The sequence below is a fragment of the Nanorana parkeri genome, unplaced genomic scaffold, assembly GCF_000935625.1.
Source record: "Nanorana parkeri isolate BGI_ZX_2015 unplaced genomic scaffold, ASM93562v1 scaffold435, whole genome shotgun sequence".
NCBI lineage: Eukaryota > Metazoa > Chordata > Amphibia > Anura > Dicroglossidae > Nanorana > Nanorana parkeri.
The window spans coordinates 319,968-335,046 of NW_017306703.1; the positions used below are offsets into that span (position 1 = coordinate 319,968).

General features: G+C 45.7%; 1 protein-coding gene across 1 annotated transcript in view; it reads right to left on the reverse strand.

Annotated features, from left to right (window-relative positions):
- Positions 1–5,348, reverse strand: part of PTGES3L (prostaglandin E synthase 3 like) — an 18,747-nt gene extending 13,399 nt beyond the window's left edge. Inside the window, exon 1 of the mRNA XM_018560150.1 lies at positions 5,307–5,348. Within this exon, the coding sequence (XP_018415652.1) occupies positions 5,307–5,311 (5 nt within the window). The 5' untranslated portion in view covers positions 5,312–5,348. The remainder of the gene's footprint in view (positions 1–5,306) is intronic.
- Positions 5,349–15,079: the final 9,731 nt, after the last annotated feature.

Sequence of the window (15,079 nt, forward strand, 5' to 3'; positions counted from 1 at the left end):
GTGAATTTTATTATAAAGTCAAAAGGGCTCCCAGGACTCTCAGCTAGAGGATTTCAGCAAGCAAATGCTTTTACAGGGAAAGAGTTGGTTTTTTTAGTTCTTTCCAGATTTTGTGGATTTGGCTCAGGATCCTGGAACCGTGAGGTTTCAAAGAATTGGGAGGGATGAAATCTCCATTCCCGGGTCTATGGTTTCATAGTGACCAGCACCTGTTGATTGCACAGCTGTGCACAGACCTTATGGTAAGGGTGCTGGCCAGGGGCGGACTGGGCCGGGGGGCAGGGTGGCAATTGCTCCCGGGCCTCTCTGGTGCCTTTAAAAACGGCCCCCGCCGCCGCCGCCACAGCGGTAATCACTCTTTTTTAGCTCGCTCCCCTCGGCCGCTTCGTTGCAGCGGCCGAAAGTGGAGAGATAAAAGAAGTGATTGCTGCTGCAGCAGCGCTGGCAGGGACCGTTTTTACAGGAGTAGCAGATGTTTTAATTGCCCGTGTACCGATCAGGCTCCTCCGCGGCCACAGACGGCAGCTCCCTCCCCTTACAGCTGCCACTGAGCAGAAGACACCACGAGGCGGCTGAAGGCATCGCCTCAGGACATGCAGGCAACTTTGCTGCTCCCCCTCCACCCACCACCAGGAGAGGAAGAGAAGAGGGCACAGCACCTGAAGGAAGGAAAAGTACCACTGTAAGTACCTGTTCTTTCTGTGTGACCTCTGCACTGCGTACATACTGACCGCTGACCTCTACATTCCCCGGCTGGCCTCTGCACTGCATACATACTGACCGCTGAACTCTACATTCACCCGCTGGCCTCTGCACCTCATACATACTGACCGCTGACCTCTACATTCCCCCTCTGGCCTCTGCACTGCATACATACTGACCGCTGACCTCTACATTCCCCCGCTGGCCTCTGCACTACATACATACTGACCGCTGACCTCTACATTCCCCCGCTGGCCTCTGCATTGTGTACATGCTGACCCCTACATTCCCCCGCTGGCCTCTGCACTGCGTACACAGTGACCTTTGATCTCTACATTACACCGCTGTCCTCTGCACTGCGTTCATCCTGACCTCTATATTATACCGCTAACCTCTGCACTGCGTACACAGTGACTCTGATCTCTACATTACACTGCTGTCCTCTGCACTGCGTTACATACCGACCTCTTTATTACACCGCTGACCTCTAAACTGCTGATCTCTGCACTGCGTACATGCTGGGTGACAAAGTCATTGCTAGTGTTATTACACATGATTTTTGACACCTACAAAGGCCTTCAGACCAGGGATGCCCTGACACCAGTATTGGTGCCCTGATACTAAAAACCGATACCGAGGCTGTGTTCTACGTTTGCTGGGGACCACGCAGCAGCCTTCTGGGGAACCACATTGTGCCTGCTTACAGCTCTTCCCTTGCCCGCACATCTCCCCCTGCTGAGACCCTCCCCATCCCTTCTGAGACCCTCCACACCCCTCCTGAGACCCTCCGACCAAGACATCAGGCTGACACCCCGGAGCAGAGCAGCAGCAAAGAATATGTAGCAAATTAATATACTATTATTCTGCATTGCTGTATAATGTATTGCTGGGATTTGTAGTCCTCTATAGCTGAAAGTATTATTCTGCATTGCTGTGTAATGTATCACTGGGATTTGTAGTCCTCTAGAGCTGTTGGTATTATTCTGCATTGCTGTATAATGTATTGCTGAGAATTGTAGTCCTCTATAGCTGATGGTATTAATCTACAGTGCTATATAATGTGCTGAGATTTGTAGTCCCTCTACAGCAGGGGTAGCCAAACTACGGCTCTCCAGCTGTGGTGGAACTACAAATCCCATGATGCATCTCTCTCCGGAGTCATGTCTGTGGCTGTGAGAATTTTGCAATGCCTCATGGGATTTGTAGTTCCACCACAGCTGGAGGGCCGGAGTTTGGCCACCCCTGCTCTACAGCGTTGAGTTAGTGGCAGAACTACCAGGGTCGCAGCGGTCGTGTACCGCACTGACGAGGTATCCCTCTGCTACTGGTGTGCTATAATTTTCCCCAACCCAGAAATGTATCTACCGCGTTACTTCCAGGTGTGCATGAAGAAAGGGGGGTCAGGAAAACAGCTGATTCGGATGACACGGCCCCATCGTAAGTGACTCGGTCGAGAAAATGTATGGGGTCGAGAAAAATTATAGAACACTGACTTTGACACTGTCTGGCTCCTCCCACTATCCTCCCAAAAGCTCACAGCCTAGAAGTCTGGTGGCCCACAGTGGGTGAGAGTTCCTAAGTAGCGGACATGAAGCGGAGTTAGGCCAGAACCATTTAGGGAGTCCTCACATCACCCGACCATTCACACTACCATTACATGGATGGCAAAAGTGGCAAGTGGGGGCGGTGGAAGAGGCAAAGTGGGAAGTGGGCCAAGTCGCTGCACCATGGGCCTCTTTGTTGTACTTGCCCCCTAGGCTAAAAGTTGCTAGTCAGCCCCTGGTGCTGGCTAGGGTTCAGATCTCCACCTGGTAGACAGAGGAGGTCTCGGTCCAGGAGTCAGAGTGGAGGCCAGCGCACCAGGGAGCTGCGGGTTGGGAACCAAGTGTGTATAGCAGTAGCACGGTATTGAGGCTGTCTGGAGGACACAGACAAGGGGGCCTGAGGCCGGAGCAGCGGTGCAGCAAGAGCATAGCCAGGAGGCTGAATATATGTTCTTTTTTGTAAAGAGAAATGTTAAACAACCCCTGTGAGGAAACGAGGATTTAAGCGAGTGGATGTGTCCTTAAAGCTTTATGATTTGAAGCAAATTCTCACAGGCTATTTAGGAATACATTTAAATGACATTTTTGTTTTTTTGCACAAAGGACAGCAGGTGGTTACATACAGTGGGCCAGATAAAATATTGTCAGTTGCCAAATATTTCAGGCACAGAAACCTGCTTTTTTTGGATGCACCAAATAATAGTTCAATTTGAAGGGTTTGAAAAGAAAGATGAGACTAGTGCACCCATTGTAAAACAATTCCAAGAGTGACTTTTCACACAAAAAGTCTCACAATATGTGCCAAATGAATAAAGATTAAAAAAATGAGGTTATCGATATTCGGAGTAATATAGGTATGCAGTAATGCACCTAGGGAATGATGGCGCAAGACAGTTATGCAGAATTTTGTCTCAATGACAATACTTACACAAGCGACACAATTTACTCCAACATGGAAGAGGTCTTCTTATCACTTTTGTTATCATCAATATGGCGGTATTTCCTAACGAGTTTGTCACGTGTTACAATGTGTTAAAATAGTGCAAATAGTGGAGGGTTGAACTCCTGTGTGCAAATGCGCAGGATTGACATCATCAGTGGCCACCCAATGGCTGAAGAGGATGTGTCAGCAGCAGGGATTGCGGCAGCGGCGGACAGCGCTGAGGACCAAAGATTGATCAGACAATGCAGGAGAAGGGCACACTTTTAAGGTAATTATGCCCTAATGTGCACGTATACTCTGTAAATGGCAGGCTTTTTATATAACAGGGCAGCTAAGAAAAGACAGGTTAAAGAAGAACCCAGGGCAGACATAAAATTAACCCTTACAGGAGGGATACTCCAGCACATCAAGGGTTAAGTGCTCATTTTGGTCTAGGGTCTAAAATAACAAATATATACTTAGCCTAACCTCAGTCCCGGCTGGCTACTAGACTGGTCCCTGCAGCTCCAGCGATGGAATGTCGCTCAGCATCCTCACATCCTATAAACTTTATTGGACTTGATGATTCACAGATCCCTAGACTGCTGGAGCAGAGGGGGAGAGAGGCTCCAGGGACTGGTCTAGCAGCCAGCCAGGAGCAAGGTTCAGGTGAGTATAGCTTTGTTATTTTAGACCCTAGACCAGAACGAGCACTTAACCCTTGCAGTGCAGAGGCATCCCCACTGCAAGGGCTAATTTTGTTTCTGCCCAGAGTTATTCTTTAATATTTAAAAAGGACCCTAGAGCTCCACCTGCTGGCTGTAAATAAAGTATCCAGTATGTGCGGTATTTCATATTTTATATATTGTATATATTAGTCCTGATCATAATGAATAATAAAGCTATATAGAAGACAGCAAGGCATTCCTTTAAATGACTGGAACGTTATATGGTCAACAATTTTAAATAAAAACGGGACTCTTGGCTGCTGAAGTCATGCAAAAAGCTATCATGTACTTGCAAAATGAGCTTGCAGAAGGGTATACAGGTGAAACTCGAATATTAGAATATCGTGCAAAAGTAATTGCAGTAATTGCTGCAAAAGGGGCCCAAACCAAGTACTGAGTACATATGCATGCTTGTACTTTTCAGAGGTCCGATATTGTTCTATGTACAATCCTTGTTTTATTGATTGCATGTAATAATCTACTTTTTTGAGGTTGTGATTTGGGGTTCTTGGGGTTTTCATGAGCTGCAAGCCATAATCATCACAATTATGACAAATCACGGCTTGAATTATCTTGCTTTGCATGTAATGAGTCTATCTCATATATTAGTTTCACCTTTTAAGTTGCATTAGTGAAATAAATGAACGATATTCTAATTATTCGAGTTTCACCTGTACAGTATTACAGTCCTATTGTGACATGCTTGCTGGGCTGGAATATATAAAATAAGGTTTATTTGCATGTAATAATCTATTTAACAAAAAAAACAAACCAAAAGCTAACACAAACAGTTAATTAGAATTAGAAAATAAATGAAAATACTGAGATTATTTCAGTGTTTACAAAACAGGCGGAAATGTCCTAAATATAATCTTCAAAACATTGTATTGTCTCATTGATCACCTATTCTAAATACTGCTCCTGATTCGTGTAAATGGGAGGAAGAATGTACTGTTACCAAAAAAGATTGCTTGGTTCTGATCTAAAAAATCCGGGCCATGTACCCAACGCAATCTATTTAATTGCTGCATTGGAAAATGAAACTTGTTATGTGAAACTGCTAGGATATCTGCTTGACCTTTTTCCCAGTTTTTGTGAATTAGATCCTGTTCTAATAATGTTCCAATTATATAAAACATGCCATATGAATGGCTTCAGCTTTATGTTTTCTCCTTTACTAATTCTCCATAAATCAGCTCCATATAATAACACATAAAATACAATGCTAATTCATTTGCTTTGAACTCCCACTAATGAAGATAGATTTGGTGAGGCTGTGTATTTTTGTACTTGTTTCTTTTATACCTGTGTTTGTACTTTTTGACTGGAAATATACAAATCTATAAATAAAGATTATACAAAAAAAACACATAGATAATGTAATACATAAACGATAAGTGATAAACATACCTCATGATGTTTGTGTGAAATGCGGGCAAGGCTCTTCTTAGAGTTGGTGTGGCTGCATAGAGTGATGAGAGACTGCCCAGTTCTCTGACCCCCTCTAAAGATTATTCGGAGTCCTAACTATTTTTAGGAGCAGCTGTTCTATGTCCTGTGTCACACCCTCCCCCTTTAGAAACATAAGAGCAGTTGTCACTGGTTCAGGAAGACTCTAATTCTTTCTAGAGAATTCTTCACACAAAGACATCTACATCTTCGATATTAAAGAAGTTTGAACCCCTGAATCCCTGAGAATGTATTATTTGTGCACTCCTTTGGGGTGTGGGAAATGTTTTCGCTTGGCATAAACTGATGGGAAATGAGCTTGTTACTTTAACGTGGAACATTATTCCAGAGAATAATGGTCATGCACAGCCCAGTTTTCACTGATTTTCCCTGTCGCCACCCTTTTGGCCGGCATCCCTCAATCAGCTGATTGAAGGACCTGGCTTCAAACTAACAGATTCGGCAGTCAATGAGCTGCCGGCTCTGCTCGGGTATTCTGACCGCGGCTGGCGGCCCCTGTCACAATACAATGAAGGCAGCAGGAGATTCCTCGATCAACACTCGTAATCGTTGATGGAGGACTCTGTTATATTTTCTTTGCTGAGCCCGCAGGTTTAACAAAGAAAATATTACAATGTATGGCCAGCTTCAGGTTGCCTTAGACAGACAGATATCTCTCTGAGGGTGTACTCACAATAGGTATTTTCAACCCTGCCTGGGCACAAATTACCCACTTAGCCCAGTTCATTTGTATAGTGTGAGTGCTCCGAACCGTACCTGGGTTATGCTAAACTGTGCCCGGCACCACTTGGTAGAGGAGGTCTGGGGCATGGTTCACTTAGGGCCCGTTCACACTAGCCTGTCTGTTAAAACACTTCATCTTAGTGGGTGGGCTAGGGTGCTGTGGCAGCTCTGACAGTGTGTCAAAGATGTAACTTTATATTTTTTTGTTTTTTTTTAACTTTATTGGTAGTGTACAATGTGCACACTCCATTCAGGTCCCCACACTGCATCGTATGCTGCACATTGCTCGGCAGCGCAGTGCACCACACATCACACCAACATTGTTGTACGAACAGGACAAATGTTTTCTGTGTGCCCTAGCAGTGACCTGTGTTTATCCTGTGCAGAAAAATGCAGGTCACCACTGAGTCACCACGGGATGAGGTACTCAGGCACGGTTTGGTTTAATTGTTTCTAGTGTGAGGACACCTGGAGAATGGCCAAAGTGGAGAAATACTGTATCTGTCTATGAGACCAGTTTTCGCAAGTATTGGGACAAAACCAATGTTCCTAATTATAGACAGGCTGGTTAGAAATTTATGTGGTTACCATCTTTTTCTAGTTTGATTATTTTGGATGTGGGGGCGCACTGGGGGTCCCAGCGTGCATTTTTGGTTGCTGGGCTTCCAGTGCGTCCCTGCACATTGTGAGGAGGAGTTGCCTACCTCCTGGTACACCTGCATTCAATGTATCGACTGCATTAATATGCTCCCACTTGGAGACTCGTATAAATAGAGTTAGAACCACACTTTACAGAGGTGCCTTGATGGTGGCAGTGTGGCTTCTACAAATGTTTGTGCAACTAAAACCTCCTCTTTTAACACATACTGTTATGCTTGGCACACACCTTACAGACTTTTGTCTTGCGATGGTTGTAAGGTAATTAAAAAAACGTACCATCTGCCTATCTTGGACAGGCAGATCGTACTTGCGATGATCGCAAGCCCGCCCCGCTGAGGGGTGGGCTTCCGATGACCGCAATGCTAAACCGGCAGTGTGCACTTGCGCACACTGGCCCGTGCGGCTTTTATCTTGCGAACATGCCACACACCCGCCGACAATCGTACGATTCTCGGCGGGTTTTTGAACATGTTCCTAAGATAAAAGTCTTGCGACCTTACAGTAGGAGAGGTCGCATGCCTTCCACACACCTTGCGATAATCGTACGATCGCTGGATTTGCCGCGATTATTGTACGATTATCGCAAGGTGTGAGGGCACCTTTAGACAGGGTGATTTGTTTTGTTGCAGGCTAGCTGGCAGGTGTGCTGGGGACCTTTTGTGTTTTGTATTGTTGTAAGCCTTCCCATGTGCACACTGCTGCCAAGGCTGGTTATAAATTTATGCGGTTACCTTCTTTTTCTAGTTTGTCTAATCATACCCAGACAGATATCTCTCTGAAGCTGGCCATACACCTTACAACTATCTACAGATTTTCTGTGGTCTGATGGAAAAGGTGCAACAGATTCCTCCATCTACACTTAACTGTGTGGATGGAGTAATCTCCACCTGAGCCAATCTGTTGCACTTTTTCCATCTGACCACAGAAAATCTGCAGATAATTGTAAGGTGTATGGCCAGCTTGAAAATGACTGGTGGGGAAATACCTGTCCACCAGCCTGGTTTTTACTAGCTTGTCACCAAACCAATTTGCATAATCAGCTAGTGTAAAGCTGGCCATTGACAAACAGATATCTTCCTGGAAACGACCAGAGGGAAAATATCTGTCTATGAGTTTCTATGAACATTATGACAAATCTGATTTGCCTGACCAAGAAGTGTAAGGCGGGCCATAAACACACAGATCACATGAGGATGACCGTTGGGGAAATATCTGTCCACCTGCCTTGGGACCTTCAATTCTGATTCTCCATGCTTCAATTTAGAATTGTGTAGGATCATACCTTCCCACAGTGAACGTTAAAAAAATGAGAAACTCCAACTGCCTGATGTGCTTGTGAAACCAGTTCTTCACTTCACAAATGGCCAGCTTGGCTTTAAACCAGACAATTTAAGGCAATTTAGATTCCCGCCGCGATTCCTCTTGTACAATCGTGCACAATCGCAGCTCAGAAAACTGTGCAGTGCGCGTTGCGAAAAAAGTACATGTTCATTTTTCAGCGATTGCCATGCGGATATATATTCCCATTATTAATCAATGGGGCCGCGCGGCAAACGTACACAAACCCGTGAACCTGGGACAAGCCCAAGTTTGTCTATTCACTAAGCTGCCGAAGGATCTAGCCGTAGCTTCGGCCGATCCTTCGGCTAGCTACGGCCCCAGGACCCCTTCGGTTCACTAGAACCGAAGGGGTGCTGTATGGGCTATTCACTATAGCCCGTACAGCTCCCGAATTTGGCCGAGCGGCTCAGTCGAGCCGAACGCATATGCATCGGCTCGGCTGAGCCGTGCTGAAAGCCGAAGCTGGCCGAGCGGCCGCCCATCGGCCGGCCGACACCCTGCTTCTGGCAGCTCGGCGGAGCCAGCCGTGATCTTACAGCTGGCTCCGGCCACTTGCAGAGAGATCAGCGTCCCTGGTTACCTGCTAACAAGGGACACTGATCTCCAAACAGATAACTCTCCCTGGCCCCCCGGGAGTCTCCTGCTCCCGGCCGCCAAGGAGAGAAACAGTGCTGTGTCTTTTTTTCTTTATTCTGACACGGAGCGATGTCAGAAAAAAAAAAAACATTCCCATTGAAATGCATTGCGAAATTACTATTGGCTATTTCAATTTGCAATAGCCAATAGTAAACTAGCACTGTACCCGCCCTCTGCTGCAGTTCTCCATCAGGTCCATGAGCAGAGGGCGAGTACAATGCTAGTTTACTATTGGCTATTGCAAATTGAAATAGCCAATAGTAATGTAGCAATGCATTTCAATGGGAAAAGATTTTTTTTTCTATTCTGACACGGCTCCATGTCAGAATAAAGAAAAAAAAAAGAAAAAGCAGTGTTTCTCTCCTGGGCGGCCGGGAGCGGGAGGCTCCCAGAGCGCCCGGGAGAGTTCTTACTGGGCTCACTCTGTCTCTCCCTTGCTGCGCTCTCTCTGTCTCTCTCTTGCTGGGCTCCCTCTGTCTCTCCCTTGCTGGGCTCTCTCTGTCTCTCCCTTGCTAGGCTCTCTCTGTCTCTCCCTTGCTAGGCTCTCTGTCTCTCTCTTGCTGGGCTCACTTTGTCTCTCTCTTGCTGGGCTCACACTGTCTCTCTCTTGCTGGGCTAACTCTGTCTCTCTGTTGCTGGGCTTTCTCTGTCTCTCTCTCTTGCTGGGCTTTCTCTGTCTCTCTCTCTTGCTGGGCTTTCTCTGTCTCTCTCTCTCTCTCTCTTGTTGGGCTTTCTCTGTCTCTCTCTCTCTCTTGCTGGACTTTCTCTGTCTCTCTCTCTCTTACTGGGCTCACTCTGTCTCTGTCTTGCTGGGCTCACTATGTCTCTGTCTTGCTGAGCTTTCTCTGTCTCTCTCTTGCTGGGCTCTCTCTGTCTCTCCCTTTGCGGGGCTCCCTCTGTCTCTCTCTTGCTTGGCTCCCTCTGTCTCTCTCTTGCTGGGCTCTCTCTGTCTCTGTCTTGCTGGGCTCCCTCTGTCTCTCTCTTGCTGGGCTCCCTCTGTCTCTCTCTTGCTGGGCTCTCTCTTGCTGGGCCCTCTCTGTCTCTCTCTTTTAAATGCATTAAAAACAGATATACACACAAAACAGTGTCTATGGTGGGCTCTGCAGGTTCACCCTCAGGTGGGCTCTCGAGTGGGCTCTGCAAAGGGTATAACTAGAAATCACAGGGCCCCATACAAAATTTTGCTATGGGGCCCTGTGATTTCTAGTAATTCCCCTGGTCACAGGTAAAAAAACAAAACAACACAAAAAGTCTCCAGGTCACTTTGCACTGCCCAGGAGGTGTTACCACTAAGTGATGAGCTTTAAGTGATAAGCGTCATGGAAGCTACGTGTGTCATGGAAAAGAAAAGAAGACCCTGAGGGTGGAAAGTCTACAAAGCCACAATCACCTCTATTAACACTGAGTAAATAAGGGTGGATGTTTAGTGATAGACGGGTGTTAAGTGGACTCTCTTTACACCACCATCAGAAAACAGAAGAAATAAAAGACGGCTCGGCCACTGTAACCAGCATTATCTTCAATAACGTGGGGAAAATATATTACCCAGAAATGTGCACTGCACCGGGGTATACAAATGTTACAAATAACACTATAACCTGTATGATGACGCACTGGGTACATAGTTCTGAAAGAAAGGAAAATAATGTTTTTATTAGTTTTCCCTTTGCAGCCAGTTAACTGAGATTGATTGAAAACGAGCAAACATTCAGACTCAACGGGGGACATTTATGAACACACTTTTGCCAGTATCTGGATGTATGTGAGACATTCATAGTACATAACCCTTCTGTTGCAGCTGGACATGTGCAAGTCCAAAAGGTAGCTGTGCGTAAAGGTGGCCATACACTCTACAACCATCGCAAGACTTTAGTCTTGCGATGGTTGTAAAGGGATTAAAAAAACGTACGATCTGCCTATCTTGGACAGGCAGATCGCACTCTCGATCATCGCAAGCCCGCCCCCCTGAGGGGCGGGCTTCCGATGACCGCAATGCTGAACGGGCAGTGTGCGCGTGCGCACACCGGCCCGTTCAGCATTTATCTTCCGAGCACCGTTCTAACCAGCCGAGAATCGTACGATTCCCGGCTGGTTTTCGAACATGCTGGTTCGACAGAAGACGTGCGACCGTACAGTAGAAACGGTCGCACGTCTCCGTTCACACTGCTCAATTATCGTACGAAAAAACGATCGCATACGATTATCGTACGATAATCGTGCAGTGTATGGGCACCATAAGGCGCTGTACATATATTTTCAACCAAATCAGCAAAATCCCTATTAAAGCATATATAAACCGAAAAGAAGAAATGTACTATATTGCAGTTTACCAACCTTAATGTGCTGGTTGCATTAGTTTTCTTTTTCCCTTTATTTACACTTGGTCAGTAAGTTTGTTGTCTTTCAACTTCCTTTTACCAGGCCAAGCTGTCCAGTAAAAGTGTCAGATAGAGGGTTGAGTCAAACCTTATAACACTGAAAGGGGTGCTTACAATGGTCGGCTTTTATTAATTAATATTAATGCAAACTCTTTAGGGCTGCAGCTAACGATTATTTTCAAAATCTATTAGTTAGCCGATTATTACGTTCGATTAATCGGATTAAAAAAAAAAAAGGCTCCAGTGATGGACTACTAGTTTGTCTTGAGATTGTAGTCCATCACGGGAGCAAGCTTGGAGTGGTGGAAGTAAAAAAAAGTGTGGTGTGCAATATAGTACATTATACAGCGGTGCAATGCAGAATACCAGCAGCTATAGAGGAATACAACAAATCGCAGCAATAGTACATTATACTATAATGTACTATTGCTGGGATTTGTAGCCCTCTGTAGCTGGCGTTATTCTGCATTGCGCTGTATAATTTATTATTGCTGGGATTTGTAGTCCTCTATGGCTGGTGGTATTCTGCATTGCGCTGTATAATGATTATACAAAAATAAAATAGAAAACCAGCTGCACTCCTTACCAGAACGATGGAAGCCCTGCAACAGCAGGTGGGTGCTTGTAGCGACCACGGACGGCACCGTGTATAGTACAAGAGTGTAAAGTAATTGTCACCAGCACACCAAAAGTATTTCATCAAAAGTCAGTTTATTGACACATTGCCATTCAGTACTTGTACTTTCGGGGCCTCAAGGGTACCCCTTTCATCAGGCTCAGAATGGCCGTCATTCTGAGTCTGATGAAGGGGTACCTTTGAGGCCCCAAAAGCACTTGTACTGAATGGGAATGTGTCAATAAACTGACTTTTGCAGAAATACTTTTGGTGTGCTGGTGACATTTACTTTACACTCGTATAATGATTATACGGCGCAATGCAGAATACCACTGACCAGTTATAGAAAAACAACAAATCCCAGCAATAATACATTATACAGGCTGTTTAATGTATTATTGCTGGGATTTGTTGTTCCTCTATAGCTGCTGGTGTTCTGCAGTGTGCCGCTCTATAATACAGCGGCACAATGCAGAACACCACCGACCAGTTATATATTATATAATATATAATGTGATGTTTACCTGAAGGTGATCCATGGTCTTCAGTGATGGTGCTGGATGGTATACCTGCCATTTTCAGGTGCTCCTGCCGACCACAGGGCACATTTCCATAATATAACATAAAAGTAAAATCCAGCAGGGATGGTAGGAACCGCTCATAATGGGCGCAGCAGGTGTACAAACCCGGGAACTCAGCACAGGGATGGCGGGAACCCCTCATAATGGGCACAGCATGTGTACAGACCCAGGAACTCAGCACAGGGATGGTGGGAACCACTCATAATGGGCACAGAAGGTGTACAGACCGGGGAACTCAGCTCAGGGATGGTGGGAGCCCCTCATAATGGGCACAGCAAGTGTACAGACCCGGGATCACAGCAGGCCTACAGACCTGGGAACTCAGCACAGGGATGGTGGGAGCCCCTCATAATGGGCACAGCAGGTGTACAGACTGGGGAACTCAGCACGGGGATGGTGGGAGGCTGGGAGCCCCTCATAATGGGCATAGCAGGCCTACCTGTGTGGGTGGGAGATGCTATGAGCACAATTGATAACTGCTTACAATCATCTGTAAGATCGGTTTTTCATTATTAACATCCAAGGCCATTGGGATGTATCAGAATACTATCACACAGTCGAGTAGTGTCTATGATACTTTTTTTTTTCATTTACACTAACAGTAACATTTCCAGAAAAGCTTTCGGGGTCTCCGCCCTCCTTCACAGCCCAAGAAGAACAGTAGAAAACTGTGTTGTTGCAAGGGGATCTAATACCTCTATAATCAGCATACTGTGATACCCAAAGACATCAAGGCAACCAACCTGAGCATTGCTTCCAAGAGTCAGGCCGCATAGCATTGTTTTAACACTATGACTTACTTCGAATGGCGGTGGGCCCTTGATTGTTGGCGGGCTGCGGCAAGTCCGGAAGCTCACAGGGAGGAGAGGAGCAGAGTCCTCGGCGAGCGCGGCTTGTGCGGTGGGCGTGTCTTACGCGGCGTGTGCGGCGGGCGTGGCGCAAGGCTTGTGTGTGACTCTGGAGCCGCGAACAGGCTGTCTAATTGATACCCGACTAATCGGCGATGGAAAAACGTTGACAACGTTTTCCATCGTCGATTTACATCGGCTAAATCGAATAGTTGTCGCAGCTCTAAAAATCTTTATCCTGAAATAAAAACAAAAATGTTGATGTAACTGTTTAAAAAGTGTTATCTGGAGTTGCTTTGATTTGTTAGTCAAGTCCATATAAATCTTCTAGTATATATAACACCACCCTCTCCACAGGGTGACAATGCTGCTGTCCAAGGGTGGCTCCATTGCCCCTTCATAGAGTGGAGCGCCCCTAAGACAAGAAGTGTGTTAGTGGTCAGATCACCAGGTGAAAAGAAAGGATAAAAAAGCCTAAAAAAAAAAACCTAATGCAGCCACCACATTTAACCCTTTCGCTGCCGAGGCCTTTTTCCCATTTTTTGCACACACGATATAATCCACATTTGTGGTCTGAAAATGACTTCAAACCCACAAAATATTATATATCTCATGAAAGCCAATACCCTGTAGAATAGAATGGTGGCAGCTGCGAAACAGCCGCCCGAACAGTTTTGGATTCTCGGACGGGAGCACGCGGCGAAGACGGGTAAGTTTAAACCGCTTTTTAAAAAAAAACGTTTTGCATATATCTACTGCTTGCTAGCCTCATATATATGCAAAAACACCGGAGGGTTTAGAACCTTTAATTTTAGTGCCCCAAAACACATTATAATACAAATTTGGGTTTTTTTCTGTATTTTCTTCTTTATATATTAAAAAATTAGAAAACTGCGGTGGTGATTACCACCAAAAGAAAGCTCTGTCTGTCCCCAAAAATTATATAAAATTAAATTGGGCACAGCGTTGTATGACTGAATAAATGCAAAGTACCGCAGCGCTGAATACTGAAAAATGGCCTGGCCAGGAAGGGTGTTGAACACCTCGGTCTTCAAGTGGCTATGAATTGGTAAGCTACAATATATTACATTTTGTGTTTAGATACTGTATGCTTTAAAGCCCGATGCCTTGGACTTGGCTGCTTGCCACAAAAATCGGGGGGCCTGCCTGCTGAAAAGATGGGTCACCCAAATCCAGAAACAGAATACAGAATACCCCTCTCCAATGTTATGAAGAAGAGGAGAAGAGAGTGGGAGGTGTTTTGTAGTCCTACCAAACTTCCTGTTCTAGGGTGACAACACGGATATTACATAGATACAATTTGGTGAGAATGTGTTCGCCCAGCACAGGAGCACAGGGGAGGACAAGTCATTTACATCCAGTCAGACAGACTCTTGTACAACATATTTGTTGGTAGATGTAAAGAATTTGTACATTAGGATTGTGACTTGTATGGTGAGCCTCTGCCAAGAAACTTGTGCCAAGTCTGCGCATACGCATGGTCCTGTGCTGAAACACTGCCTCTTGGGATCTCAAGGTTACACATCACAGGAGGCAGCAGATGGCCGACCTTATGTCATACTTGCCTAGGCAAAGAATCAGGACGGTGAACGGTTGGTCAGGTGAATGAGTCTGGCAGCAGCATTCATGAGACTGCAGGGGGATAGCCTGTGTAGTGGAAGGCCAATGAGGAGGGAGTTGTAATAGTCAAGATGAGATATAACAAGGGAGTGGATGAGTAATTTTGTGGGTTTTTTTGGTGAGGAAGGGGTGAACCTTTAAATCCTGGAACTAGTTATCTCATGTGTGAAGGGCTGGAAACGGCTCTCTTCCCTGCACAGTATACAACAGTGGAGGTACACGTGACGTCACGAAGAAAGCTCCACCTCCAGGAAGTACACACGGTCTCCAGGACAACGGGGATGTGTCA